Below are 27,723 nucleotides of genomic sequence, written 5' to 3'. Positions count from 1 at the left end.
TTTTATGATCAAAATAAAGCTTCATATTAGGGTGAAGTTACCAGCTGATCGAAAGATATCTGATTGAATAATATATTGATTGACCTCCACTATGATTCTTCGATGAAAATATACTTAATAATTGATGTCTATTGCAATCCCTATCAGCGATAAAAAGGTTATACAAAGCCATTTTGATCGTGTTGATGTCAAAGTATAGACATTTATAAGTGAAAATAATATACAGTAGCAAAGTAAAATTTTTCCTACTTTCGAGTTGACTTTTTTTTTTTTAAATAAAGTTACCCCTTTCATTCTCATATACGCGTATCGTAATCAATACACGTCTTGTAAACCGTATTGTCGTATTGACCAGCGATTCGACGGTAGACTCGTGCAGGAAGGTCAAAAGGTTGCGCCACTACCTCAGGAAAAAATTTTCAACGGAAGGGAAAATAAAGTTGTGGTAAATATAATACATAGTGATGTAAAAAAAAATAGTTGTAATGGTGTTAACACTTACGTTTGACGAATGTCACTTTGATGTATCTTATTTTTTTAAAAATTATATACACTTTTGTAGTTTTGAATGCAGGAGAAAAGCGGTACGGAGGAAAATAGGCACTGATGTTTGGGGCGGGCTCTGAGATTTATCCGCGGGCCTTAGCTTGATTTTGTTATATCCTTATAATTTCTTCACAGTGCACAACACTATTTTTTCCTTTTGCACACAAAACACTAAGCAACAAAAGCTAAGAACAAGCACTGGTGTCCTGAGCAGTCCTCGAAATCCATTATTTCGTCCATCACCTTCACCGCAGCTGCAAGGACCCGCCCCCTATCATACTACACGAAAGTGTAGTGAATAAATAGAGCATAAAACTTGCTTTGTGTTAACATTTCAGGCTCTCATCGATGTCTTGTCATTACTTTCACTGTAGCACTCTCGGCTGATTTTTCCTGTAAGTTTCAAGTATGAAAATGCGTGATTATATGAATGACTTAATGTTTGATGGTTATTTTATTATCTTCTTTTTTAATTTTTTTTTTACTTTGACTTAATATTTAATTTAATAAACTCATCACACAGTAGCAGAAGACACTCGAAGAATAAAATTAGGGGCTGCTCTTGGCTCTTGGACAAAACGATTGTCTTTGAATATTTCACAGTCACACTTTTTTTGGTCTCTTGGACATTTTCTGTCCAGTTTGAGTTTTTTTATTGATTATTAACCACCGCGTGCAACCTCAACGACTATTTTCAGACTACTTTTTGGGTTTTTATGATAACAGCTTAATGTATCTGGTTACGAATTTTTTTTTTAAACGGAGGCAGTCTTGAGGGTTAGTGTCCAAGTCGCGGGGAGACAAACCAACCCGAGCACGGATGTTACTGCATCGTCCTGCGCCAACATCACGGTGCGGATTTCTCAGGAACTATATTTCAACCCTCCCTTACCTACCCCTACTCTGCTTTTCCCTCTTTCACTAGTTTGTGACGCATCCACGATTCCAAATCCGGACGACTCATCCCCCACTCAAATTCCCATTGATTTTGTACACTAAACTTAATTAGTGTTTCTTACAAAGTTTTTCAAACTCTTATTTTCCTAATCAATTTTCAACTTTTCATCATCAAAGTAAACTCTCGTTTTTTAAAAAATTTTTTTCCTCTTCTAGATTTCAGCTAAAAAAAAAAATAAAGAATTTGGTTTGACATTTAAAATTAGTCAAATGATGAATTAAAGATAATAAAAAATAATTCATAAATATTTTAAATAATTAAAAATTTTATAATAACGCAGGATTTGTAAATACTTTATCGACGAATGTGTGCTACGAGCGGATCAATGAAAGTACACCCCCTCCGTGGTGCGAAATCTCCCTCCTTATAGTTACCAGGAATACGGTACCATACCGCGCCACTCTTACTATCTTCACCTGAAAACGTTGATCGTTTCCTCCCGCTCATTCCCCTCATCCGATCAGAAAGTTCGCATGCACTCAGGGACACTCACCCACTATGTGACCCACAACATTCGTTTCGCGAGTCGTTTCATGGCCACTGAATAGCACACTTCATTTGTATGATTATTTCTAAGAAAAATTATACTTAACTATTTGTTATAAAATTTATTTGTTTAATGTATAAATGCTTTCGCCAACGCAAAAATAGTTTTGTCAGCCTTTTTTTTTATATCGCATTTTTTTGTAAAAAAATGTCATGTAATTTGAATTCATTGAAATAGTTTCACTATCATGTATTAATGTTTTTATTAATATTTGTAATTGATTTATCACTTATGAATTAACTAATCTAGTAGTTTGTCTCCTTCGTAATCTGCGAATACAAGCATGAATTGCCGCCAGAATCATTGTGATGACAGGCAGTCCAACGCCGATTGATATAATCATGATGACCAAGTAGGAAAATTGTTCACCTGGTGGACTACCATAACCAACAATGAAAGTCCTAAAGTGATAAATATCTCATTAATACTTCTATAATCTCAATGAAATTTGATGATTCATCTTTCATCCGAGGAAAATAGAATAAATCAATGTAAGTCAAGATTTTTTTTATCCTTGACACTACAAAAATTTAACTTGAGCACCATTAATAAAGCCAATAAATTAAAAGCCTCACAAAGTAAACATTTCCTACTTATACACAAATAAACTACTTTTTATAAATAAACTTATAAAATACTAATATTTATTCAATAAAAAAATTAAGTGGAATATTTACCATGTGGTATAATTGGTTTTCTTATAGAATCCATCTCCGGATGTTCCAATTGTAATATTCATTTTTTCTATCAACAAACTATTTGTTTCATTACCATAAAATGCATACAAGAGTGAATTGTGAGGAATTTCTAAACTGTTTATCAATGGATAAAGAATAGTTTCTGTTGAGCTTGTAACATCTCTATCTGATGTTGAGTAAGAAACTGGTCTCCATTGTAAATACGCTGATTCTTTATTATTTTTAACTGTTATTTTTGGAGTTGTTATTTCAACAATCTGTGAATAAAATAATTCAATGTGATATTTTAGGTTTTATCAAATTAGGAAAAAAAAAATTTAATTATTTTATGAGCACCTCAAATATTCCTGGAGTATGTTCATCATCCAGACTCTTCTTAGTATCAACAAACATTTTAGAATTAGGGTCTCCTGGACTAATCATCATAAGTTCTACTCCAAATCTACTCTTAGTGAACGACGAATTTGTTTTAAAATGATTAATAACAAAATCTATTTGCGTTGAATTTTCAGAGTGTAATAAATGTGGTGTCACATCTGAATGATCAAGTGTACTAAATCCATTAAGTATTATTTCTATATCACCAACTCTCGATGTATTGGACTCTGGATCATTATAATTTTTTCCTATCATATCTAACTCTATAAACCTCTTATTTTCTGCCGTATTCTTTCTGATCCAGTGAAAGTATTGTGAATTCAAGACATTTATATAATTATCACTTATATTGAAAATTGATCCCGTATCATTGACGTCATTAAATTCTAAAATCTGTAAAAAAAAAAATATTAAAAACTTTTCATTTAATTTATGAATCAGTTAATAATAGAAAATCGATGAATAATAGATGAGTCAATTTCTTTTTAAGAATAACTCGTCATAGAGTAAACAGAAGTGAATTCATAATTGGAGCACAAAGAAAAAAAAAACTAACCTTCTCCACTAATAAACCAAAACTATATAAAGGTGTTTCAGTAAAATTTATAGATTTCGGTTGATGAGATAAATAATTTTTCCAGTCTATATTTAACTCAGCTGTGGACGAAGTAACTGTTAGAAGGATTGATGGATGACCAATAAAATCCCAAAGGTAGTGTAAGGTATCATTAGAGCCATCAGCTCTTAAGTAAAAAGTTGTTAAATTTTTTCCATCACATATTTCCCCGCATCCGGGATTTAATTTATATGTCAGCTAAAAAATAAATGAATTCTTATTATAAAAAAAAAGATATTTAAACAATAAAACTATTATTATTAACAATAATAAAATCTGTCTATCTCATTGTTTCCATAGTGATAAAAATGCATGATTCAGGGTTACATAGACATTGTTTGATAATGATAAGTTATTATATATATTAAATTATAAGGTTTAACGTTAATAATAAAAGCAAAATAGAATTGGACTTTGACTACGTTGATATTCTTATTGATCGTAGCTATAAAAAAATTGTAGATAAATAAAAAAATAGCTTACAATTCGTTCAGATCCTTGACAAATATTTATAAATATGGCCCAAAAAATAATAAAGTTATGTAGAAGAAACATTTTCAACACAATTCTTATTACTATCAACTGATTGTCACATTGTTATCCTCATTATTATTGTTACATACGCCTTCTCTTTGTCATTCTAATCTACTTTATTCGCGATCATTTTTGTTGAAAAACACGCAAAACACAGTAAAAACAAATGAATAGTTTATGTAATTTTTATACACTAGATGGCGCCACTTTAACAGCCGAGTAGCGCCATCTTTGATACAAAATATCAAGTAATAAAAGTTACAATGCTACCAAATTGGAAACCGAAAATATTTTTATGAAAAAAAATTTCTTTGTCAATTTATTATTAATCGATATTTCAATAAAAAGTAGAAATACCTGCTGTTCTTATCGTAAGAGTTATATAATATATTTAAAAAAATGTTATCTGATTTTATGATCTAATAAGAATAACCTCAAAAAATGTAATAAACAGTTTCTATCCACGTAAGCAAAAGTTCAGAGTTATTTGAAAATTTTGTGGTAACCGCTATTATTGTAATTGAAAGGTTGTCATTCGATAAATAACAGTAGATAAAAAAAAATTAATAAATATACGTATACCAATAGCGTAACTCAACGTGTACAAGTCTATATGTCATATGTTACATCAATATCACACAAATGCTAGAAAAATCGTAATGACGAACAAGAATCAACACTATCGTTCGCATAAAATATCCCTAAATCGCACAAGTGAAACAGCTGATTCAGCAATCATAGATTTTATGTTTCTAAATTAATTAATTTAAATAACTTATTTATTTTTTTTATAATCAATTGTTAAATAACATATCTTGCTGGGTTGATCACTGAAGAACATAGTATGTAAACACCTGAATTATTCAATGTCTGATAAAAACAAGCTGCTACTATGTCCACGTATGTGCTTACGTTTGTTGATAACTGATAATAAAGTATCTAAAAGTGAATAATATACAGTAAAAAACGATATATTCGTTATGTGTGAATGGTGTTAAAATAGGAAAAAATATGAAGTTGGGTCATAAATTTGTATTTCTACTTTGGGTAGCTTTTTTAATGCTATCCACAGCAGAGTTGACCGGGAATAAAGAGGAAGAAGATGAAGATAGTTCAAAAATACAAAGTGATAATAAAAATATGATAGATGAGTTTGATGATGACGATGATTTCGAGACAATTTATAAACAATTACGTCAAGACCAATCATTTAGAGATTCTATTATTAATTTAGTACCGGCGACAGATTCTGTTCTTACAGAAACGACATCCAAACGATCTAAAGATAGTTCAAATGAAAATGAAGAATCAGATAAAGAATTAGATAATTCTGTAGGAACAACGGCATTATTACATATGATTGCTAAAAAAATAGCATTGGACTCTTTAACAAGTTTATCTAAGGGTGTAGAAGAAGTTCCAACGTGGGATGATGAACCAGAAGAAGAGATCGTTGAAGAAGAACCTAAAGAACCTTTGACTCCCGAACAAGTAGAAGGTAATATTGAAAATGATAAAAGAAGCCTTAAAGCTGAAAAATCAATAATTAATTCTATTTTTATTTTCAGCTGAAGAATTATTTCAAAAAGCACAAGCTTTGCTTAACGCCACGAGAAGTAATAAAGCGGAAGCTTATAAGCTAATATCAGGGGCAGCGACACTTGGTCATGCAGAAGCAAGGTCAATGTTGGCGTGGGCTCAACTACTTGGAACACAAACTGGACTTCCATCGGCAACACAAGATATTCCAGCTGCTTTACAAACATTTAAAGAATTAGTACAAACCGGTTTACCTTCAGCTCATATGGGAATGGGATTTTTTTATGCCATGGGTCTTGGAGGAGTAAACGCATCCCAAGCAAAAGCTTTATTGCATTACACTATCGGAGCAATTGGTGGAGATACTCGAGCGCAAATGGCAATTGGATATCGTTATTCTGCTGGTGTTTCTACGATAAGTTCATGTGAAAAAGCTTTAGATTTTTATCGTAAAGTAGCTAATAAAGTTGCTGACCAAGTTACATTAAGTGGAGGGCCAATGATTCAACGAATCCGGTTGTTGGATGAACAGGAAAATCCTGAATATAACTCTGGAATTTTGAATGATGATTTAATAGAATATTATCAGCTATTGGCAGAAAGAGGCGATGTACAAGCACAAGTAGGATTAGGACAGCTCCATTATCAAGGAGGCAGAGGAGTTCCTCTCGATCATCAACGTGCTCTTGATTATTTCCAACATGCTGCAAATGCTGGAAATGCTATTGCTATGGCCTTCTTAGGAAAGGTTAGTAATATATGAATATTTTCAATTACTTTATTGAATTTTTATCTAATTATCCAATTATTCTAATTGGGTTTTTTATCAATAGATTTATTTAGAAGGAAGTGATATCGTCCAGCAAGATAATGAAACAGCTTATAAATATTTTGCAAGTGCAGCAATGTTAGGAAATCCAGTTGGTCAAAGTGGATTAGGTCTTATGTATCTTCATGGAAGAGGTGTTGAAAAAGATACTGCTAAAGCTTTGCAATATTTTAGTCAAGCTGCTGACCAAGGTTGGGTTGATGGCCAGTTACAATTGGGAAATATGTATTTTAGTGAGTTATTCAATCATACATTTTAATTTTAAAGGTAAATATTTTTAGATCATAAATTCAAATATATATCGTTATTTTCTTCAGGTGGAATTGGTGTAAAACGTGACTACAAACTCGCTAACAAATATTTTAGCCTTGCAAGCCAGTCTGGTCATGTTTTGGCATTCTATAATTTAGCTCAAATGCATGCCACTGGGACAGGAACAATGCGTAGTTGTTCGACAGCAGTGGAATTATTTAAAAATGTTGCAGAGCGAGGGAAATGGAGTAGTCAACTGATGACAGCACACACTGATTACCGTGAAGGTAGAATTGATCAAGCGTTTATCAGATATGCTCTTCTGGCAGAAATGGGATATGAAGTAGCACAAAGCAATGCTGCATTCATATTAGACAGAGAAGAAACTACTGTCGTTACTCCAAAAGATGGATTAGTGATGGCATTGGGCTTTTGGGCTCGTGCTGCTGCTCAAAGCTATTCTCCGGCTTGGGTAAATAGATTTAGAATCATTCCTTTATTTTAAATTTTATTCTTCTTTAAAATAGATTATAAAAATGAATATTTTTAGGTAAAACTTGGAGATGCACACTATTATGGTCGAGGAACTCGTGTTGACTATGAAGCAGCGGCTAGATATTATCGTTTGGCGTCTGATCAACAACATAATGCCCAGGCCATATTTAATTTAGGTTATATGCATGAACGTGGGCTTGGCTTGGCACGAGACCGACATTTAGCTAAAAGGTGCTATGATTTAGCAGCGGAAGCGAGCCCTGACGCACGAATACCTGTGGCATTAGCTCTTATCAAATTGTTTTTCTTATTTGGTCTTGACTATTTCCAAGAATTCAGTTTTTCTGAACATTTGAACAAATGGGACCAGTTATTCGGTCAAAACTGGGATTTATATCTTATTGGAGTGTTTACGGGCATGTTGAGTCTTATCATATATTTCCGAAGGCCGCAACCTCCTCAACAACAACAACAACAACAACAACAACAACAACAACAACAACAACAGAATCAACAACAACAAAATCAACCACCACAACAACGGGACAGAGCAAATGCGCAACCTGTTAACTAGTTGATTTGCAAATTTAAAAATCGAGTTCAGAGTCAATTGTTCGATTTATCATTTTTCAGTATCAACTTCACAACTGTTTTGTTAACTTTTTTATTACATCAATAACTGTATAAATTATAAACATAAATAATTTTTAAGAAATCACTGATACTACTGACTTTGTATACTTTTTTGGTGTGATACTAATAAAAATTGACTCTGATCTCAGTTTTATTTGAGATTACGTCGAATTGTTGGTTTTTTGAACTAACTTAAGTTTCGATGTTGCCAAGTGAGAATATTGTCAAGAACCAAATACCTGTTAATGACTGAAGTTTGTATTATGAAAAGATAAAAGAGTGTAGAAAAAAACAAATAAATAATTAAATTCTTATAAAGTTGTATTCTCATCCATAATTATCTATTTTTATCATTAAATATTATCAATAAAAACTCGAAAATTTAGTTTAGTGTAACTTTTTTTTGAAAAAATTTATTGATATAATTTACTATAGCAACCAATTTTATCCAAATCAATCCTGACTAATCCTGGACTGATTAATCTCGCTTAATCTGAATTTCTCTATTTATCTATAAACCAATTCTCTATTAAAATTGGAAAATAAATATCACGTTTATTCATTTCTTAAATAAAGAGTATATAAGATGCCTAAAAAGAAAAAGAAGGGAGGAGACAAAGAAAAGAAAGCTAAAAAAAAATCTAGCATCAGTGAGAGAGATACTGTATTTTTTGAACAATTAATTATTGATAATAATCGTCAACTTGCAAGGTAAAATCACTTCAGAAATTATCAATTCCTAGATGATTTAAAAATCTATCGAACCTTTTGTTTAGAATTAGAACTCGAAATGAATTTCTCGAAGGAGAAATGGAAGCTCTGAAAGGAAAATTAGCTCAATTAGAAGATGATCGGTCTGATGTTATAGCTCATTTGAAAAGAATTTTACAACAAAAAACTGAAGAAGCTCGCGAATTGAGTGAACGACTTGCTGCTATGGAAGACTTACGTAAAGAAGAGCAGGCTGCATTTAAATCAAAAGAAGCTACGATGAAACAAGAGTATCATAACATGGAAACAACACTCAATGCTGAAGTGAAATTAGTTAGTGAGTAATACTTATCTTTTGTACTTACCCATTGTTCTCATTTTAACTCATGATTAAATTTTCAATGTAGCTGGAAAATTGAATGCTCTTGATGAATGGAAAAACGCTAGAGCAGAATTGACTCAGAAATTTGAAATACAAGAGAAACAAATGGCAGAACAGGAAGAACGTCATGCTAAAACTCTTTATGAAGCAGAAAAATCATTAATTATTGGAAAAGCCAAGTAAGTTCTTGTTACATTTCATGAACTTTTTTATGAATAAAAAACTTGCTATTAAAATTTTTTAGAATGCAAAAAGAGACAGAAGAACGCTTGAAAGATTTGGCATTAAAGTTTCAAGAGGCAACGAACCTACGAATTGCAGATGCTACTCACAGAGCAGTTCGAGAAAATATTGCGTTACATTTAGAGCTGGATAAAATAATGAAAGTCTGTCGGGAACTAGAGGAGAAAATGCGGATACATAAGGAAAGAGAAGAAACTGCTAGATGTCAAGCATCATTATTAGAAAAAGAAGCAGAAATGGCGCTGGAAAAAGTTCTAGAACAGAATAAAATTATAGAATCATTGGTAGAAAATCATATAAATAATACTCGAATCTATAGTAATAATCTTCGAATAGAAAAGAATGCAGCGAGTAAAGAGGAGATGATTAAAATGTATGAAGATGAATACAATGACATAATGGAAAAAAGTACAGTGTTAGAAAAAAATATTCAAGAGGCTGAAAAAAGTAAGGAAAATATTATAAAAGAAATTCAAGATGACAATCAACATATCAGAAAACTCAATGAACTTTTAAATTTTATTAAAAAATTAATTTCTGATTTGACGATTAAATCAAAGACTCTAGATATTGAAGTAGGTGCTTGTGATCCAGAATTTAAAGAAGAGATACAGAAAATTTATGAAGAGATAGATAAATTAAACTTGAGAAGCTTCGAAATAGAATTGACATAGAAATTCTTATCTTTTTAGTTCAAGTGGCTACTAATATATATATATATATATATAGATAGATTATTCAAAAGGTAACTAAACGACGATGCAATTTTAATGAATTCAAGATCAAGATTAAAATATTAAAATATACATAGATAGTAATATGTTACTTTATGTTATAGAGAGAGGGAGTAACCCTCATAAAAATAAATGAATAATGTAATTCATTATTATGAAAACATTAAATTTTTTTCTCAACGATAGTAGCTTTTTTTTGACTTCTAATTTAATATAAGGTTAAATTATTGATTAGGTATGGAAACTACAAATGAAAATGATGAAAAACCACGAATATATCCGAATAATGTACAAAGAACGATGTACGAAATTAGAATCACTGATATACAAAATCGTATTGAAAGGTAAATTATTATAAATATTAAAATAACTTTTTTCAATTTTAAAAAAGGAAACTTTGAATCAATAAATAAATTTGAATGTCTAAGAACAAGCAAATGTAATGAAGAACTTACAGAAATGATTGAAGAAACAACAAAAAATCTTATTTTAAGAGAAACTCAAACTGCAGACGAGATAGCTCAACTTAATGGAAATTTCGATACGGAATTAAATAAAGCTAATGCGTCAAAGAATGCAATAAATATGATAAATAAACAAAGAGTAGAAGAGAAAAAAATTCATGAAGATAAAGTAAACTCGATGAAAGATGATTACGAAGCTACCAGATTAAAATTCATGTCAAAAATTAAAATTTTACGTAATATATTATTTTGTTATTTGTAAATTAATATTACTATCTTTTTCTTTTTTTTTAAATTATTATTTTTCATTTCCAAATAATTGGATATCTGAGTTCAGGTGCTAGAATAAATGCTCTTGAAGATTTCAAAGTCAAGGAACCCGCACTCAGATTAAAGCTTGAAGCAGGTGAAACTTTAATCAGAGAAAAGGATGAAAATTTAAAAGAAGAATTGAACCGTCTCGAAGTGAAATTTAAAATTGATAGAGAAAAGTAAGCGTCTCGAAAAAAAAAGCTTTAAAAATGCAATTGAGAAATGATGAAGAATTATTATGTTATTTTCATAATTTTATTTCTAGATTGATTTTAGATTTACGTAAGAATCTTTTTGAATTATCGAAACAATGGGAATCTGACAGAAATAAACGACAAGGTACATTTGTTCGAAAATTATTTGATGAAAATATAAATCTCCATTACGAATTAGATCATTTTAAAATGGAAAAATATGATGAAGTAAAACATTTATCAACTATCAAGTAATGTAGACCTATTAAAGTTGATAATTGCAACATTACTTTTCATTTTTATTTCTGTTAGGAGCATTGAATTTCGTAATAAAAAAACCGAGTCTAACATAAATAAATCTCTGCAAGCCATAGAGATTAAGAAAAAGTTAATCAGCAAGTTGATAAAACGATTGGATATAACTGAACAACGTCGAGGCGTTGTTTTACCTCTTACAGAGAGTATATTAATTAATCATGATAGTCGTATCGAGAAACTGAGATCGAAAATCATGTATCACGAAAGAAAAATGGCAGAGTTGATGGTAGAATTGAATAAAAAAAATATAATGCTTCAACACATGAGACACTTGAAAGAGCAGAATAAATCTAAAATTCAGGAGTATCTAAAACGTCTACACGAAGTGAAATGTGTTATAGCTTCTGCTCTTCAGGTTCACGTTCGCATTGAGAATTAATGAATTTCTAAACTATTACAAATTTTGAAAAATAAAATATTACCTTTATAATTCTTCTTTTTAGATGACAAATACAGATACTATAATTGGCTCGATGACTAAGACTCAATTTATTATACATTTGCGTAATTTAATCGATAAAAATAAATATAAAAAGTGAAATAACATCTCGTAAGTATAAAACAAAGTTACTTTTATTTTGTTTTTATAATGAATAATTTATTTTGATGTTTTAGGCAATTGTATTTTATGATCTGGTTTTATGTACCTCTTTACTTTAGGCTTATTGAGTTTCCTGAAAGAAAAAAAAATAAACCATTAATAACTTTCCGTTGATTTATTGTCATTCATTCATGAAAGATATACTTACAGCACACGAGTACTTGGAGCAACGATATTTCTTTGCTGTAGTGATTTAAAACGATCAGTAAGTAAACTCTTTGCTGGTTGAGTGTTTCTTAAATTTCCACTCAATTCTTCTCCTAATTGAAAATCAGGGTCAGGTGCTTCGAATTTATTTTTCGATAAAACCTTAGTTTCTTTAGCTTTTAAAGCTTTCAGTTTTTCTTTCTTCTTACTTAAAAGTTCAGATTTCTGTTCTCTATTTGCAATTTTCTTATTAAGTATTTTAACTCTATAAATATCGGATATCTTCTTTTTTTCTAATTTTTTCTGTTTTTGCTCTGATGCTAATGCATTTTGTTCTCTGATCTTTCGCCTCTGAACAAGTGTTTTTTTCTTATTTTTCACAGGAGGATTTATGGAAAGTTTATTAGGGTCTTCATTTTTTTCCAGATCTTGATCATTCACTGATGTTGATCCTTCTGTAGATGGTAATCCTTCAGATAATTCTCTCAGCCTATTTTTCGTATTTTCTTCAGGTGACACCTTCAATGAATAAAATATTATTATTAAAAACTCCAAATGTTACAGTTGAAAAAAATGTATTATCAGTTAATTATTACCTTTTTAAACATTTTAGTAGTAACTCGATCAAGATGTGCTTCTTGTTTCATAAGTTTTATTTCTTTCTCGGCCACTTCATGTAACAAGCTTTGATGATCTTCATACGAAGGATTATAAGAGGTTCCAGGATGAGGCGGTTCAACAGCAGGAAGAATTGATGGTTTCGTATGAATAGTTTTTGGAATATTCCTTTTTTTTACGCCTTTAATAGCCAGAGTATGTTTCAATGTTTCTGAAGTGAGCCATTGAGAATCAATCTTAGTTTTAATCTCTACTTCTTCAGTAGGTTGAACATTCCAAATGTCAAGATTGTATTCACCTCTCTTAGGTTGATTTTTTTTTCTTTCTTCAGCAAGCTTCCTATTTTTTAAAGCAATCTTTTCTTTCAATTTTAATTGTCCATTTAATTTTCTTATCTTCTCAATATGTTTAGTAATGGGATTTTTACGTTCTTCTGGAGTTTTTACTCTATTACGTTTAACTATTGGGTCTGGTACAGCAGAGCTAGGTTTCAAAATAGCATAGCATCTTGGTTCAGAATTTTTCAAAGCCAATCTATATGCTGCTTTGCTTTTTTTATGATCTTCATCTATTAGATGAAGATCTGGTGTTGTATCAATTGCAAAAAGTTCTTTATCTGATCTTTTAGCAAATGGAATACCAAGACGTTCTTCTAACCTCTTATCTTCTAAGAAATCATCAACATCTTTGATATTTACGTGTTTTCTCCATGATTTCTTGGTTTTCTTAGACACTTTTTTCTTCTTTTTTACACTGTTTTCAGAATCGATTATTTTTATTTGTACCATAATGAATAATGTTTAAATAATTTTATCAATTTACAAAAAACACGTTGCTGTACACACCATTGAGCCATAAACCAGAAAAACCGATCCTGGCTCAAAAAAGGGACCAGTTGAGATAATCGAAACAATTAATACATACTTCGAAAACCTGATGTCGCTACTTGTTTTCTGTGATGCGTCGATAACAACGAATCAACAGTCGATCAATTCAAAACGTTGATGATAATAAAATTTTTGAGTTTACCGACTTACTTTTATTTAGCGCTAAAATTCAAATAACATTATATGTGTAATCAACAGGATCGGAGTTTTAATAAAAATTATAAATTTATTGTTCATGCTTTGACCTTATACAAATCAATAATTTATATTTTTAAAAAAGTACTGAAAAAATTAGCACGTATTGTCACATGAATATAATAAATGAAAATTTGTTTTTAATCACTATTATATCCATGGAGTCCATCCCATGTACATACGTCCAAGCACATTCAAATCTGTTGCTTGATCCAGCAAACAACTTACTTGCTCTTCTGCACTTAAATCATCATCATTTTTCTTTGCTCTCAAAGATATAGTAGATCCTTCGATTCCACTTACAATTTCAATATATCTTGGGAAATATTTAGTATCATAATGTTGATCTTTCATTTCTTTCAGCATTGCTTCCGATGGTTTTTTACCATTTAATTTCAATGTAACATAATCAAATTTATTGGAAGCCAACCAACTGATGTTTCGATTTTTTTCTTGAATTTTCAATGAGAGTTTTTGAGCATGTTCAATCCAATTCAAGTTTTCATTCGCGACTACTCGTAGATAAGCAAGCAAAGGTCCTTTACCATTTCTTAAAGCCCGAAGAACATGAATCATAATTGCTTTGAATTCATCATTTTCATTAAAAGGCTTCATCAATCCTTTTATTTGATTCGTTAATCGAAAAGGTACTAATTCAGGAACTGGCTGATCAATTCCACCTCCAAAAGCACTTGCAAAATCGATTCCTGTGGTTTTGCCAGAATCTACGGATATCAAAGTATTTTCTAAATGTCGATCTCCAATACCTAAAATCCAATGACCAATGCACATAGTTCCATATGTAATTATAAAATTTCTCCTTGAAGACATAAAGCTTTCTAATGATGGACTTAACGTTAAAAAAGCACGTCGAAGCAGACACCACTCTGTTTTATTCATTAAACTATTCATTTTTTCTGTGACTGCTTGTTTATCATATTTAATTAAAGCTTCTTTGTATTGAACTGATTGTTTCTCTTTAGGACTTGCATCATAAATCCATTTAGAATATTCCAATTTCAATTTATCAAGTAATTCTTGCTGAGCTCCATTCAAATTAAATTCTATATAATCATTCAGATTTTTGGTATTATCAATCCATTGAATAAGACCAAAGGATCCAGAAAGTGCTACTACTTGATAAGTATTCAAAGCTAAATTACGCCGAGAGCTAGACATATCTGACTGTAATATCTCATTCATTATTCCAAAAGCTTGTTCAACTCTTTCATCAAGTCTCAAGTCTTCACCGAATTTCACTAGGAAGTTATAATTTTTTGCATCATTTCCAATTAATGTTACTTTTATTGGCTTTTTACCTGACTTCATTACTTGGACTTTCGACTCAAGTTTCATTATCTTCACGTGATATTTTGGCATTGGTTTTTGGTCTCCAGAATATTGTCCTGGAATTTCAATGTCTGATCCACAAAATTCACTGAGCCAAGGACTATAATCTTTTAAATACTTGCTATCCTTTTTTTTGTTCAAACTCTTCAGTAATTCCTCCTTTAACTTGACTACATGCTCTTTAATTTCACCTATCGTCATACTTTTCATCTTAAAAATATCTTCACGATATTTTGTAATATATTTGTATAAATCACCTTGCATTGAAGGAATTGTTTCTTCCGGATAAACTTTCTTCATCAAATTATCAATGAGATCTGCATCACCAAGATTGGGACTTTCTAGTAACTTTTCCAGATGATATATCAAATATAATTCAGGCCTGACTAAATACTCCATTGCTTTAATAAAATTATTTAATTCATGTTTATGAGCAAGATTTTGGATGTATTTTAGAACAATAGGATGATTTTTAAATTCTAAATTAGTATCAAGAGTTAATTTTAAGTTATAAATGAGAGCGTTAGGATATTTTTGTATTAATTTTTCCACAATAGGAGCTACTATGTCTTCAAGAGATGTAGGTAAATGAGTAAGAAGTTGAGCTTGCCACTTAAGGAATCTCCATGAAGGAATTTTTTGACATTCTTTTTTAAAAATCTTTCTTGTCTCTGTATCTTCTAAATATCGAGGATTTAATAAACAAGGAAAATAGTTAGTAGCTATTCTTGAACCATATCCTATAGCTTTTAACGTTGATTTGATAAATTCTCTAATTAAGTCACGATTATCTTCGTTATCTAAAATTCTATCGTAACAATATTTTAATAATCGTTCACAACAGTCTGTAATCAGTTTTGTGTTCTTTGAATGACGTAGAGCATCCATGTAAGATGTTTTAAGATTATTCAAGCAGCAAGCATTTAATCCTTCAATTTCTTCATCGGGATTTGACATAAATGGCAGGATATATTGTTCAATATTATTGAAAATTTCTCTATAGAGTTCAGGTTCTTTAGTACTTAAATCTATTATTGTTAAAGCTAAATCACTGATGAAATGTCTGGTAGAAATTCGGGTGTTAATATCAATATTGTCATTACGTAAGATCTCTTCAGCTTCTTTCCAACTGAGTGGATATTGGACTAATTTAATTTCAGCATTACCAGCTTTTGCTCTTAAAATTCGAAATCTTACTTTATTCAATTTGAATTGATTGTAAAATTCATTGTCGTCTTCGATAAGATGATTGAAAACGAACTGTAAGTAATTCTTCATCAGAGATTTATTTTCTTGCTGAAAAGCAGCTTCAATCATTTGTAGCTTTAATTTAACGATAGGACTGACTAAATCGAAGTCATATTCGTCTTCTTCAAAGCCTCGAGCTTCTATAAAGTTTTTGAAATCTTTCATACAATTCCATCTGTATGCAATGTGTCTATCCCAAGGAAGTAGATCATCTTTCGATTGGGGAATACTAGTCAGCCAATATTTGATTAAAATTGATTGTATCTTTGATGGATCATCTAAAACTTTCCTGTAAATTTCAACATTGGAAATTCCTCTTAATTTGATTACTTCTTTGGCTCGTAGAGCAGCTGAAAGTGGGTTTAATTGATTCCATTGCTCTCTAACTTTGTCTAAAGCAGTATTGATGAAGTCTTTTGATTCTGCCTGAAGTTCAAATGAACAAATTCTAGCAATTTCTTCAGCAAATGAATTTTTTAACATTTGAGCTTTGCTGGGAATTTTTAAATAAACTTCTAAATCATTTTGAAATTCTTGTAACACCATTTGTTCTTGTCTACATCTTTCTTGTTCTTCATCATCGGCATTCTCAGGACACGTTTGCCAAGTAAGAATTCTGTAAACTAATGCTTGGAAGTACCAAGCCGACATCCATCCATCTTCTACTGATTCAGAATTGACCAAAATAAATTCTAAACTCTTTTGTGAACTTAAATCTTGTTGTACAATTTCAATTATTCTCTGCCAATCACACAAACGAGCGAAACATTCAAACATTCCCTGTCGAGAGTGTCTTCTGATTGTATCTACTTCGGAGTTACAAATTTTTTCATAATATTTAATAGCTTTATTCCACTTCGCATCTGCTCTAGCTATAGCCGCTTCACAGAGTTCTTCAATTTCTGTAACATGATTCTGGAAAATACTTAAAACGATATCCACTTCATTTATTGATTCATACAACTCTGCGAGGTATATCCATTGATTAGTTTCCACTGAAGAACTTGGTCCAGCGTCATTACGGCTTCTCTTTGCTGGAGGATAGTAGTCTACAGTGTCAGTGTATAAATTCCTTTCAAGTAAAAGTGCTCCAAGAGTATTAAAACCAGCTAATTGTGATACATGAGTCACAATTGTTGGATTGAATTTTATATCATCCATTTTGAACATAATCTCTAGAACTGCAGCAATTATTAAACCACTTCCTCGTCGATTCTCAAGAATATAATTCAACTTTTTTTCTAGAATGACTGTTAAATTATTGCCATTTTCTCTTTTACCATTCTTTGATTCATTTTGGACTTGATTAAGTAAAGAATATATCATAGAAACAACTAAATCTTTACAAATTAGTTGATCTTTTTTTATGAGCTCTTGTAGAGGAGTTAAAAATGATTCATGAGTTATTTCAATATCTGGAAAATCACCGATTCTATACATTCGATTTAACTTTACTAAATTTCTTTGTTTATTTAAATTTTGTCTAAAAGCATCTTCTCTAGCTTGGTAATGTTCCAGTTTTCTGTTAAGTATAGTAGAGGATACTGTTGGATTTTTTAAGAATCTCTTTGATAAAATATTCCTCGATGGTGCTTCTGGTACAATAAAAACATCATTTTCAGTTAAAGTCGAAGATTTTCCTAGTATTAATGTATCGTTTGTTGCAGACTGATCTGAATCTGTGAATGTTGCTCGTAGCATTAAATTATTGTACGCCGATATCATTTCATCACCAGCAAAACTAGATAAAGTAAATCTTTGTGTGTATTGACTTGCATAAGATGAAGTGAATAATGGAATTCGATAGCTTAAATTTTTCATCCTCCATGATATGGCTATTTGATAATTTTTATAATTACAGCTTGAATTTAAAGATTCAAACATCTTTCGTGAATATTTAGGAGATTTCTTAGTTAATTGCAAAAATATAATTGCAAAGATAGGTAAGAAATCTTTTTCGACATCAGGTGAATACACATCAAGAATATCAATCATTCTTTCTACACATGTTTCTTTTAGTCCTACTTCCTCAGTCCAAAATATCAGTAATTGGATTTGAAGACTTTCAAAAGGATCCAAGATACCTGGAAGAAGAACTCTTTTGCTCATGTCTACGAGAAGTTGTGATTGATAACTTTCAGAAATATCCTGTGAATATTTCTTAAAAACACTCATGAATATATCATAAGTCAACTTTCGATACTCTGGAGAATCATGTGTAGAATATCCAGAAGCTAAAGTAGCATAAGCTACTAATTTAGTAGAATCTAAAATAGGAACTAATTTTCCTATGATTTCAAGGCACACTTTTTCACATGATATGACTTTATTGTTCAATAAGTCAACGAATTTCAAGTAATTCAAGTCTCGAAGAATATCATTAACATTCATTTTTGGTATCCTTATTAAAAATACTTCAAGACATTTAGCGAGATTTGGAGGACCAATTTTCGAACTGTTCGCAATAATGAATTCAAAAAAATAATCTGCTAAAGCTGGATAAGCTTTACACATAGCATGAATACATTTAACTAATCTATCAGCATTCCTTTTTTGTAATTCTCTGAATACATGACGGATTTTTTCTGCATTTTCATCTTCTATTATAATATCCTCTGAGTAATTTGAAAATTGCAGGTAAAGACTAATTGCTTCACATGCTGGAATAGCATATTCATCTTTTTCTGACCAATTTTCTTTTAAAAATTCTATCAAAAACTCCAATATATCAGGTTCATTCATTAATTTAGCTGCCATTTTGTTTGCTAGATAAATTAAAATTAACTGAACTGCTCTCAATCGATTTTGTTTAGTATTCCTGATTCTTTCACTAAGTCCTGGCGCAATCCTCAGACAATGATACCAGACTTGTACAAGCATTTCAACAATTCTAAAGTTGTACTTTACAACATAATCACTTGGCAGATCTTCATCAACTTTTTTAACAAGTAAAGAAAATAATTCATTAGCTTGTTCACTAATTCTTTGATCAGGCACAGCAATTTCAGCCCAGTCTATCAACATAAGTAAAGCATCAGTGATAATATAATTCAATTTTCCTTCTGTAAGCATTGAAATCAGTACACTTATTATTGGTGCTAAAAATAGTTCTGCATAGGGTTTGAACATTGCTTGATTGTTAAGAATTATCTTCAGCATAAACAATTTAGCATTATAATGAACACATCCTATTGAACCAGCAAAGCACTGTAGACCTTTCGGAGGATTCCTTCCATCACCGGAAACGCCAATTTTATCATCTATCATTTTTTTCAAAATACCACAAATGGAATACATGCATTCATGATTATTCAAATCATCAACTTCAAGAGTTATAGCTAATGATTCCGGTGATGACTCAGATGATTTTATTGCTGTAAAATCTTCAGCAGGGATATTCTCATCTAGTGTAGATTTTGTAAGATTATAGCTTTTCATATAAGAATAAAACATTAAATCAGCATTTAATCGATTCCTTAATGTATTTTTTATATTTACTAATTTTTTTTGTTGTTTCGGATACTCTCTAAAGGTTTGTGATAATTCGTAAGTCTTTTTGCAGTCAACAATATGCTCCCATATGAGTTGACCTGATTTTCTATTTTCTGCAAACAAAGAGAGATAGTACTTTTCATCTCTTGTCGTACTTGCTATTGTTATACAACAATTATAAGCTGCACAATGAAGAAGTCTCAAGATTTCTTCATGATCTATTACTTCTGTTTTCCAACTACGTACTTGGAGAGCACATTTGAAAATTTTTTGAGTCACAGAGATGTTGGAATTTTCTTCAAGAATATTTTTTGCAAACAATCCTTCTCTGTCATTTATTTGTTCAGGATCTATTTTATTGAACATCAATTCGAGTAACTTGAAGCAACAAATTTTTGAGACAATCATTTTTCGACAGTCTGCTGTATATCTTGGTAATTCTTGAGAAATAATTGTAAATATATTTTGAATATTTTCTTCAAAAAATTGTTCTATAATTAAAAACTTACAATTTTCAATCATTGGAATTAAAAAATAATGAATGATGTCCAACCTTTCCTTCACTACTGATATTTCCATAAATAAATCGTAAGTTATTTTTAGTGATTCTAATGCTCTTGTTTCTGGAATACTATTGATATATTGAAACAGGTATCCATAAGCTGCGTCATTAAATACAGATTTACCAATTCCCATTGAAAAGATAATTGTAGCATGAAGAACATTAATAGATTTGGTAACTGGAAGTAAATTTATTAATGCTTGAAAACACTCCATAATTTTGGAAACCATTAGAGTATCTCCTTGAAGAATTTCACAACAATTTTCCGGTCGACATTTTTTCAGACCTCCTAAAATAACTCCCAACTCCCTCGATATTGATTCTTCTTCAGTTAAACAGATTAAAAAGTTATTCAGAATTCGAGCTTTTTTAGCTAGATCATCAGTGGATGAGAATTCGTTTAAGATCCAAATATACAAAGGTTCATCTTTATGCAAAACATTGGAAGATTTTAAACGTACAACGGCACTATAAATATTAGTAAACGATTTTTTTCTTCCCTCTTGATCATTTAATGATTGATGAAACATCTGAAAATTTTTAATAAATTCCTCAGCTAATTTTTTAGAAATTTCTGAATACTCATTTTTATGCTTCAAAACCCAGACCACTATTTCTTCGCTTAGAAATAAAGCAACATCTGGGTAATGTTGTAATAAATTAGACAATTCTAAAAAAAGTTCTGTTAGATCATTCAACAGACTAGAAATTATAACATCTTTAAATGTATTAAAAAAGTATTCTCCATGAGAAATATTTGTACTCGGTTCCGAGTCTAGTGATGCAGAATTAACTAGCAGTCTTTCAATGATTATTTTTGTCGAGTTGGTGTTGTAGTGTAATAATAATTTTAACAAATATTCTAAATACATCTTCTTTTCTGTTGACAATGTTATAAAAATATCAGCAGTTCCAGCTATTTTAAGACTATCAAAAATTTGTAACACTTTTTCGGTAGAATTTGACACAATTTTTTTCCCTACATTTAGTTTTTCAAATATCCCACATTTATTTAATAAAATTAATCCTTTAACGATATTTAATCGTTTCATATAATCATCTACAAAATCATCATCAATGTTAAATAAATTTTCAGCAACTTTTTGGATATCATTATTTAATCGACTCTCCATAAAATGAATAGTTGTTATAGAAACTTTCCTTTCCATAATGTTCAAAAGTTTCTCCAGATAAGTAGGAAGTGTTTCAGTAATCAATAAATTCTTTACATCAAATCCTGCTTCCTGAGGCTCAATAATACATCGAGAAATGAGTGTGAATAAATTTTCATTAATAAATAATTGATTGTGCACCCAATTTTCTTCTGATATTTCCGTATGTAATATTGTTGATAATAATTCAAATAAAGCAATTATTACTTGACATAGAAAATCATAGACTAGAGTGACATTTTTTGAATCTACCAAGTCTCCGTTCATTTCAGGATTTAATACAGCAAAAGTAAAATTTTCTATACAGGTGAAAATAATGTCCTTATTTATATTGAGATCAGAGAAAAGCAGATTCGTATCAATTAATTTTTTTTCAATTAACCAAGTATAACAGTTGAAAGTTTTTAAAATATTTTTTAAATAGTTCAGAGATTTTTCTGAATCCAAAACTATTCTTCTAATTGTATCATCTGCATCTTTCAAAATAATTCTATTAAGTCCTTCTATTCCATTAGCATCTATATAATTATTTACAGCATTTGCTGGAGAATCACAATTATCAACACTTGAAGAAAGATTTTCAAATAAATTCATTGCAGTTTTTCTCAAAGTACAATCTGATGAACTGCATTGAGTAAATAGCCAATCAACAGCATCTTTGAGTACTCCTCCATTAAATTCTGTAGGGATTTTTCTACGAGGATTCTTCGCGTTAAAAATACTTGATTTTTTAATTAATATATTCTGGAGATGATTAATGGTAATTTGAATATTTGAATCATCACATCCATTGACACTTTTTACAAAAGCATACAGAAGTTCAAACCAAAAAATATCAATTATCTCTTCAGTTTGGGAGAAATGGACATGAAGATAATTAAATGCAATAGCAGCAGCGATTCTTCGATGTTTCGAAGGATGCAAAGCAAAGTTGGTGATATTTTCAACTACAGTGTTAATGTTAATAGGTGATTTTGTTAAATCATGATCACTAGACTGTTTAATAGACCACTTGATGAATTCTGCTAAACAAATTCCTGAGAAATCTCTAAGAGAAAAATTATTTTCATCACTTAGACCGTCAAATAAAGCATCTACAAAATATCCAACGGCTGGTGAGTATAACATTAATCGAGAACTTAACCAATGTGTTATTTGTAATGTCAAAGGGTTGTACAGTTGTCTGATAACTTCATCAGAGTCAGATCCAAGTCTTAATAAAACTGGAGATAAAGTTTTATATAAAGGAGCCAATCGATCTGGACCCTCAGATAAATTTGGAGATATTTGATTAACAGTTTTGCCGAGTAAAATAGCAATGATTGAATGAAGTACTTCACTTGCTCCCACTCTTGTTCGTCTATCACTACTATTTAAAGCCAATTCAGTAATCCGTGGTAACACTATATCCAATTGTACATCAATAATCATATCGGGAAAATTTATAGAATATTCTAAGAGATTTTTTTTATCCCAAGTTGCTCCAGTATTTAATGATTGATTATGTAGAAATTTCATAACTACAGAGAGTTCAAATTTTCCAAATAATAAAAGAATTCTTTTTTGCAATTTTTCTAAATCATCATCATCATTTTTTGTTGACTTTTCTTTTGAGATGGTAGAATCATCGTAGACTTGAAAGCTTTCTTTACTTCTCAAGTATAATTCTAAAAGAGGCATTAATTCTTTGATGAATACATTCATTTTATCGTTTTCCAATAGTGATAAATAATTTTCTAGTGCAGATAGAGCACTATTAGCAACATCATAGTCATTTAATCCAACTGTTAATGAGATTTTAAAAATTGGTACTAAATGATCGATTAAATGTAATATGAAGATTATTGGAGTATGTAAGATCAATTGAATGCAAGAAACTTGCAGCTCATACGGAAATTGATAAACTGAGTTCAGGATACTTTGCAAGTATTGTAAAATCATTTTAAATAATTCCTTATCAACTTGCTCTTCTGTATCAAAGTAGTCCTCTACATTTAATGCACGATTCATTAGCCGGTAAAATCCTGAAAGCAATGGATATTTATAAGAAGCTTTAATGATTTCGTATACAAATATTGAAAATTTATCTTTCAGATGAATAGGAGAAATATCGACAAATATTTCATCATATAAATCAATCATGTTAAGAAATATTCGAAAGTCTGCTTCATTTTCAGCTATTTTTGATAAAGCAAGATCAGAAAACACACTATCCTCTCGTGTTTTAATTGACAAGTTTAATGTTTTAATCAATTTGATGCATGTTTCAATTATTTCATTAACAATTTGCTGTGGAATAGAAATTTGTTCATAGCCTGCTGAATTCAATAGTTCTTTCCACAATGGAACATAATTTTTATAACAAATTGGCCGTTTGTCTAGATTTTCCAACTCTTGTTGGAGCTCTGCATCAATCAAGAGACTATGAGAACAGCTCCAGATAATTCCTTCGAAAACTGAAAATTTTTTTGGTTACATTTGAAAATAGTTGATTATTTTTGATTTTGAGCATACTTACTTATATTCTTCATAAATTCTTGAACAACATGAACTTTAAGTTTGGCAATATTAGAAAGTGACTTTTTGAATAACTTTACTGTTGAGCTTTGATTAACGAGAGACAGCTCAGGATATCTTTTAATGAAAAGAATACAAAGTCTTACTAAAGCTTTCATTTGATTATTTGATACGTTGGACATATGAAGGAGAACACGTGATAAAGATTCTAAATAATCTGCGATATCGTCAAAATAATTGGAAGCTTCACTTTCACTGAAAATAAACCAATATCTATTAATAATTATCTTTAAAGAAGACGAATAGTTTCAAACAGTTAACAATACCTGAAATAAAGTGGGAGGATTCGACTTGCGATAATTGAATACATTTCTTCAACAGAACTATCACCATATCCTTTTTTCAAAGCTTCAGTGAGATTAGTGTATCCACTTACAGACAAACGTAAATCTGTTTGACTGATAGACTCATTAGCCAAGTTCCGTAGAAACATTCGTTTTAATTTCTATTAAAAGCCGTAAAAATTTTTCAACTTCTTTATCATAATTAAGAGTGTAAATTGAATTAGAATAAATACAAAAAAATACTTGCATTGACATCAGGTTTATGGCTTTCAATTGATTCACTTAATGCTATACCCATGACTTCATAATAAACTTTTAATGCTATTGCTGGAATGTTACCATATGCTTCATCTTTATGATACAAAAGTAAAAATCGAAGCCAAAAGTCATAATCGCATAATATTAATTTTTTTAATGTCATCATCTGTTGGGTAATGAATTTTATAATAGCTTCAATAATTTTATCTTTTGTTTCCTTTTTTTTCTTCTCTAAAACTTTAATGACTTCTTTGATTTTACTGTAAAATTTTAGCAGCTCAGGATCATCTTCATTTAGAGGAAAATTGTAGAGAAAATCTACTAATGATTCTATGGTCATTTGTAAGACATGTGGTTTATTTCTTTGAATGTCTTGAAACTGTATTAAAAAATATTATTAAAAAAGTAGTTTACAAAAATAAATTAATTATTCATTACCAGTTTATCGAAAAGTTTCATCGCACAATTTCTTATTAAATTAGCATTCTCTATGATTACTGCTGTATGAGGGTAGTAACGAGCGACCACACTTATTACTCGTAAAATTGGATTCAATTCTAATGATAAAAGGTATTAATTATTATAAGTAAAACAATTTCAAGATGGCAATAATATTTTTATAATAATTTAACTTGCCTTTCTCGTTAAAGAATCTTATTTTCAACATCCAGTCACGAATAATATCATCTAACTGAAGATTAATGTGTGAAAAATTCTCTATCAATAAAATAAGAGTCATACATGAAACTTTGTGCAAATAAGTAGCTGTTTTTAAAGTTGATATGTAAGCACAGCATTTCTATTAATAAAGAAATAACGAATATAATTAAAATTTGGATGATTTTATATCGTTAAAAATGTTTTCATAAATACAAACCTTTATTTTTATGACGTAAGGTTCACAAACGTCTCGAAAGTCTGTTATAATAAATTGCAAAAAGTGAAATGCAGTATTGAATGCTACTTGAAAGTCTTTTGATATTTCTGGTTGATCAACTTCTCTCATAAGGAAAACTAAAATTCCTTTGGTATCATCAAAAACCATTGTGAGGGCAAGTGCTACGATTTTTGAAATTATTTTAATGAAAAAAGTAAATTAATTAATATTTAACTAAACAATCATGATACCTTTCTTGCTTTGAGGTAGATTTTGAAAGGATTTAATTCCATCTTTAAATAACCTATCTAATTCATATCCTTGTCTTTGTTCCCAACATCTTAAATAAATACTCATGAATTCTTTAATTGAATCCATATTTGTAGATACTAAAAATTGTATTCGACTTGTAAATAAATTTTTTGTCTACTCCATTATTTTTTGAAGGTTCAGTTTGTTTTTATTTATCCACATGTTCATCACGTGACCTTCAAGTCGAATGCAGATCCACCTGGTTGAAGTAAAACAAACTAAATTTTTGCACGGCTTTTCTAACCTCTCCAGCTTTCCACCGGTGTGTTGTGTTTATAATTTTTCAGTTATTAATCAAGCTCAAAAACAAATTTTTTTTTTACACTTTTTTAGTGTACATAAACAATAATTTAGTTTTATAGTTTTTTTAATTATTAAATGCTCTAATAACAAATAAATAGAGCTCTTAGAAGAAGAGTACCATGGCAGAGTATCTTGCCTCAATTTTTGGTACAGAAAAAGACAAGTAAGTTTACATTTGGAGTATTATCACGCATTCTTGGTATATTTGCACGTCTTAACATAATTATCTAATTACTTTTTATTAAATTTAAATTATTTTCAGAGTAAACTGTTCGTTCTACTTTAAAATTGGAGCTTGCCGTCACGGTGATCGATGTTCTCGAATACATAACAAACCAACATTTAGCCAGGTGAGTCATTCAATTTTACTTATTTTCATTATTTTATTATTCAATGTATAAGATGTTTTATTTAATTATGTCTATGATTCAAAAATTTATTAATAATAATTTGTTTCAGACATGTTTGCTCCAAAATTTATATGTCAATCCTCAAAATTCAGCAAAAAGTGCTGATGGGTCACATTGTAAGTATAAATTATGCTTTAAATAATTCGGTTAAAATATGATAATAAATTATTTAATGTTCTAAAAGCTATTCTGAATCATTAATAATATTTTTCTAATTCCTCAGTGGTTGCCAACGTCTCTGATGAAGAAATGCAAGAGCATTATGATAACTTTTTTGAAGATGTATTCGTTGAATGTGAAGATAAATATGGTGAGATCGAAGAAATGAATGTGTGTGACAATCTTGGAGATCATCTTGTGGGTAATGTTTATATTAAATTTCGTCGTGAAGAAGACGCAGAAAAAGCCGTAAATGATTTAAACAATAGATGGTTCGGTGGAAGGCCTGTATATGCTGAATTATCTCCGGTCACTGATTTTAGAGAAGCTTGCTGTCGTCAGTATGAAATGGGGTGAGCATCTAAACTTAACATCAATAATTTAACAGTCTTACTAGTTTTATCACATACTAACATTTAAATTTATTACAGTGAATGTACTCGATCAGGATTTTGTAATTTTATGCACTTGAAACCAATCTCAAGAGAATTACGTCGCTACTTATATAGCCGTAAGAAGAGTAGCAGACGATCTCGTAGTCGCTCAAGATCTCGTGGAAGAGATCGCAAACGAAGATCACGATCACGCGACCGCCGTTCTCGCTCAAGAGACAGACGTAGGAGCAGGGAAAGAGGAAGAGACGGAAGGTCTGGACGATACTAAATGTAATTTTTGAAGAAACTAAAATTGAAAATGACTTTTTAATTAACATTTATTGATGATAACTTTTACCAGATTTCATAACGTAAAAATTCAAAATCACTTTATTTGAAAAGAATCGTTCACATATGCATTCACAAACCTTTTTTTTTAAGTAATTGTATGAAATTTATCAATTGTAATAATTCTCGACTGGAATAAAATGAACATAATTAATTGTAAATTTTT

General features: G+C 30.2%; 8 protein-coding genes across 31 annotated transcripts in view; 4 read left to right on the top strand and 4 right to left on the bottom strand.

The window, feature by feature from the left end:
- para (paralytic) overlaps positions 1–1,433 on the bottom strand; it is a 34,450-nt gene extending 33,017 nt beyond the window's left edge. For 12 of the 24 annotated variants that reach the window (XM_035085062.1, XM_035085061.1, XM_035085064.1 and 9 more), the window contains exon 1: positions 503–1,432. The gene's annotated coding sequence lies outside the window, so the exon portion shown is untranslated. Of the gene's footprint in view, positions 1–502 lie in introns of all 24 variants that reach the window. The other 12 variants (XM_035085060.1, XM_035085058.1, XM_035085069.1 and 9 more) reach the window with 2 other exon arrangements.
- Positions 1,434–2,228: 795 nt separating this feature from the next.
- Positions 2,229–4,536, bottom strand: LOC118068032 (glycosylated lysosomal membrane protein-like). The gene is made up of 5 exons (XM_035085146.1): positions 4,227–4,536; positions 3,684–3,941; positions 3,086–3,520; positions 2,729–3,006; positions 2,229–2,452 (listed from the first exon to the last, which is right to left on the bottom strand). The coding sequence occupies exons 1-5, from the start codon at positions 4,296–4,298 to the stop codon at positions 2,281–2,283; spliced, it is 1,215 nt and encodes a 404-aa protein (XP_034941037.1). The 5' UTR covers positions 4,299–4,536; the 3' UTR covers positions 2,229–2,280.
- A 66-nt stretch (positions 4,537–4,602) lies between these two features.
- Positions 4,603–8,362, top strand: Hrd3 (HMG-coA reductase degradation 3). The gene is made up of 5 exons (XM_035085145.1): positions 4,603–5,775; positions 5,846–6,564; positions 6,650–6,878; positions 6,963–7,369; positions 7,448–8,362. Exons 1-5 carry the CDS (start codon positions 5,289–5,291, stop codon positions 7,964–7,966), a joined length of 2,361 nt encoding a protein of 786 aa, XP_034941036.1. The 5' UTR covers positions 4,603–5,288; the 3' UTR covers positions 7,967–8,362.
- Positions 8,363–8,583: 221 nt separating this feature from the next.
- Positions 8,584–10,111, top strand: LOC118068130 (cilia- and flagella-associated protein 157). Its single transcript, XM_035085328.1, has 4 exons — positions 8,584–8,736; positions 8,802–9,073; positions 9,144–9,297; positions 9,363–10,111. Exons 1-4 carry the CDS (start codon positions 8,612–8,614, stop codon positions 10,033–10,035), a joined length of 1,224 nt encoding a protein of 407 aa, XP_034941219.1. The 5' UTR covers positions 8,584–8,611; the 3' UTR covers positions 10,036–10,111.
- Positions 10,112–10,297: 186 nt separating this feature from the next.
- Positions 10,298–11,943, top strand: LOC118068138 (spindle pole body component 110-like). The gene is made up of 7 exons (XM_035085338.1): positions 10,298–10,439; positions 10,524–10,795; positions 10,897–11,050; positions 11,137–11,316; positions 11,378–11,738; positions 11,827–11,887; positions 11,939–11,943. Exons 1-7 carry the CDS (start codon positions 10,333–10,335, stop codon positions 11,941–11,943), a joined length of 1,140 nt encoding a protein of 379 aa, XP_034941229.1. The 5' UTR covers positions 10,298–10,332.
- On the bottom strand, positions 11,935–13,618 carry LOC118068110 (ribosome biogenesis protein NOP53). Its single transcript, XM_035085303.1, has 3 exons — positions 12,728–13,618; positions 12,133–12,650; positions 11,935–12,057 (listed from the first exon to the last, which is right to left on the bottom strand). Exons 1-3 carry the CDS (start codon positions 13,535–13,537, stop codon positions 11,982–11,984), a joined length of 1,404 nt encoding a protein of 467 aa, XP_034941194.1. The 5' UTR covers positions 13,538–13,618; the 3' UTR covers positions 11,935–11,981.
- A 269-nt stretch (positions 13,619–13,887) lies between these two features.
- On the bottom strand, positions 13,888–26,145 carry LOC118068107 (DNA-dependent protein kinase catalytic subunit-like). Its single transcript, XM_035085299.1, has 8 exons — positions 25,903–26,145; positions 25,652–25,833; positions 25,411–25,573; positions 25,213–25,331; positions 24,764–25,153; positions 24,499–24,677; positions 24,174–24,427; positions 13,888–24,111 (listed from the first exon to the last, which is right to left on the bottom strand). Exons 1-8 carry the CDS (start codon positions 26,027–26,029, stop codon positions 13,982–13,984), a joined length of 11,544 nt encoding a protein of 3,847 aa, XP_034941190.1. The 5' UTR covers positions 26,030–26,145; the 3' UTR covers positions 13,888–13,981.
- A 68-nt stretch (positions 26,146–26,213) lies between these two features.
- Positions 26,214–27,718, top strand: LOC118068111 (splicing factor U2af 38 kDa subunit-like). The gene is made up of 5 exons (XM_035085304.1): positions 26,214–26,429; positions 26,529–26,616; positions 26,726–26,792; positions 26,900–27,188; positions 27,267–27,718. The coding sequence occupies exons 1-5, from the start codon at positions 26,386–26,388 to the stop codon at positions 27,496–27,498; spliced, it is 720 nt and encodes a 239-aa protein (XP_034941195.1). The 5' UTR covers positions 26,214–26,385; the 3' UTR covers positions 27,499–27,718.
- The last annotated feature ends 5 nt before the right edge of the window (positions 27,719–27,723 follow it).

This window comes from Chelonus insularis, unplaced genomic scaffold (assembly GCF_013357705.1).
Source record: "Chelonus insularis isolate UGA/USDA-ARS -01 unplaced genomic scaffold, ASM1335770v1 contig_399_pilon, whole genome shotgun sequence".
In the NCBI taxonomy this organism is placed as follows: Eukaryota; Metazoa; Arthropoda; class Insecta; order Hymenoptera; family Braconidae; genus Chelonus; species Chelonus insularis.
Note: the sequence above shows the minus strand (reverse complement) of the source record. Positions and strands in the feature narration are given on the sequence as shown.

Coding starts and splice junctions, on each gene's coding strand:
- LOC118068111 (XM_035085304.1), top strand. CDS start 26,386: ATGGCAGAGTATCTTGCCTCAATTTTTGGTACAGAAAAAGACAA. Junction 26,617..26,725: donor ACAAACCAACATTTAGCCAG/GTGAGTCATTCA, acceptor AATTTGTTTCAG/ACATGTTTGCTCCAAAATTT. Junction 26,793..26,899: donor AAGTGCTGATGGGTCACATT/GTAAGTATAAAT, acceptor CTAATTCCTCAG/TGGTTGCCAACGTCTCTGAT.
- LOC118068138 (XM_035085338.1), top strand. CDS start 10,333: ATGGAAACTACAAATGAAAATGATGAAAAACCACGAATATATCCGAAT. Junction 10,440..10,523: donor ATACAAAATCGTATTGAAAG/GTAAATTATTAT, acceptor TGAATGTCTAAG/AACAAGCAAATGTAATGAAG. Junction 11,317..11,377: donor AAACATTTATCAACTATCAA/GTAATGTAGACC, acceptor TATTTCTGTTAG/GAGCATTGAATTTCGTAATA.
- Hrd3 (XM_035085145.1), top strand. CDS start 5,289: ATGAAGTTGGGTCATAAATTTGTATTTCTACTTTGGGTAGCTTTTTTA. Junction 6,565..6,649: donor CTATGGCCTTCTTAGGAAAG/GTTAGTAATATA, acceptor TTTTATCAATAG/ATTTATTTAGAAGGAAGTGA. Junction 7,370..7,447: donor AAAGCTATTCTCCGGCTTGG/GTAAATAGATTT, acceptor GAATATTTTTAG/GTAAAACTTGGAGATGCACA.
- LOC118068107 (XM_035085299.1), bottom strand. CDS start 26,029: ATGGATTCAATTAAAGAATTCATGAGTATTTATTTAAGATGTTGGGAA. Junction 25,834..25,902: donor TCTACCTCAAAGCAAGAAAG/GTATCATGATTG, acceptor CAAAAATCGTAG/CACTTGCCCTCACAATGGTT. Junction 25,154..25,212: donor TGAAACTTTTCGATAAACTG/GTAATGAATAAT, acceptor TTTTTAATACAG/TTTCAAGACATTCAAAGAAA.
- LOC118068032 (XM_035085146.1), bottom strand. CDS start 4,298: ATGTTTCTTCTACATAACTTTATTATTTTTTGGGCCATATTTATAAAT. Junction 3,942..4,226: donor GTCAAGGATCTGAACGAATT/GTAAGCTATTTT, acceptor TTTATTTTTTAG/CTGACATATAAATTAAATCC. Junction 2,453..2,728: donor AAAACCAATTATACCACATG/GTAAATATTCCA, acceptor TTATCACTTTAG/GACTTTCATTGTTGGTTATG.
- LOC118068110 (XM_035085303.1), bottom strand. CDS start 13,537: ATGGTACAAATAAAAATAATCGATTCTGAAAACAGTGTAAAAAAGAAG. Junction 12,651..12,727: donor CTACTAAAATGTTTAAAAAG/GTAATAATTAAC, acceptor TATTCATTGAAG/GTGTCACCTGAAGAAAATAC. Junction 12,058..12,132: donor GCTCCAAGTACTCGTGTGCT/GTAAGTATATCT, acceptor TTTTTCTTTCAG/GAAACTCAATAAGCCTAAAG.
- LOC118068130 (XM_035085328.1), top strand. CDS start 8,612: ATGCCTAAAAAGAAAAAGAAGGGAGGAGACAAAGAAAAGAAAGCTAAA. Junction 8,737..8,801: donor AATAATCGTCAACTTGCAAG/GTAAAATCACTT, acceptor CCTTTTGTTTAG/AATTAGAACTCGAAATGAAT. Junction 9,298..9,362: donor TTAATTATTGGAAAAGCCAA/GTAAGTTCTTGT, acceptor AAAATTTTTTAG/AATGCAAAAAGAGACAGAAG.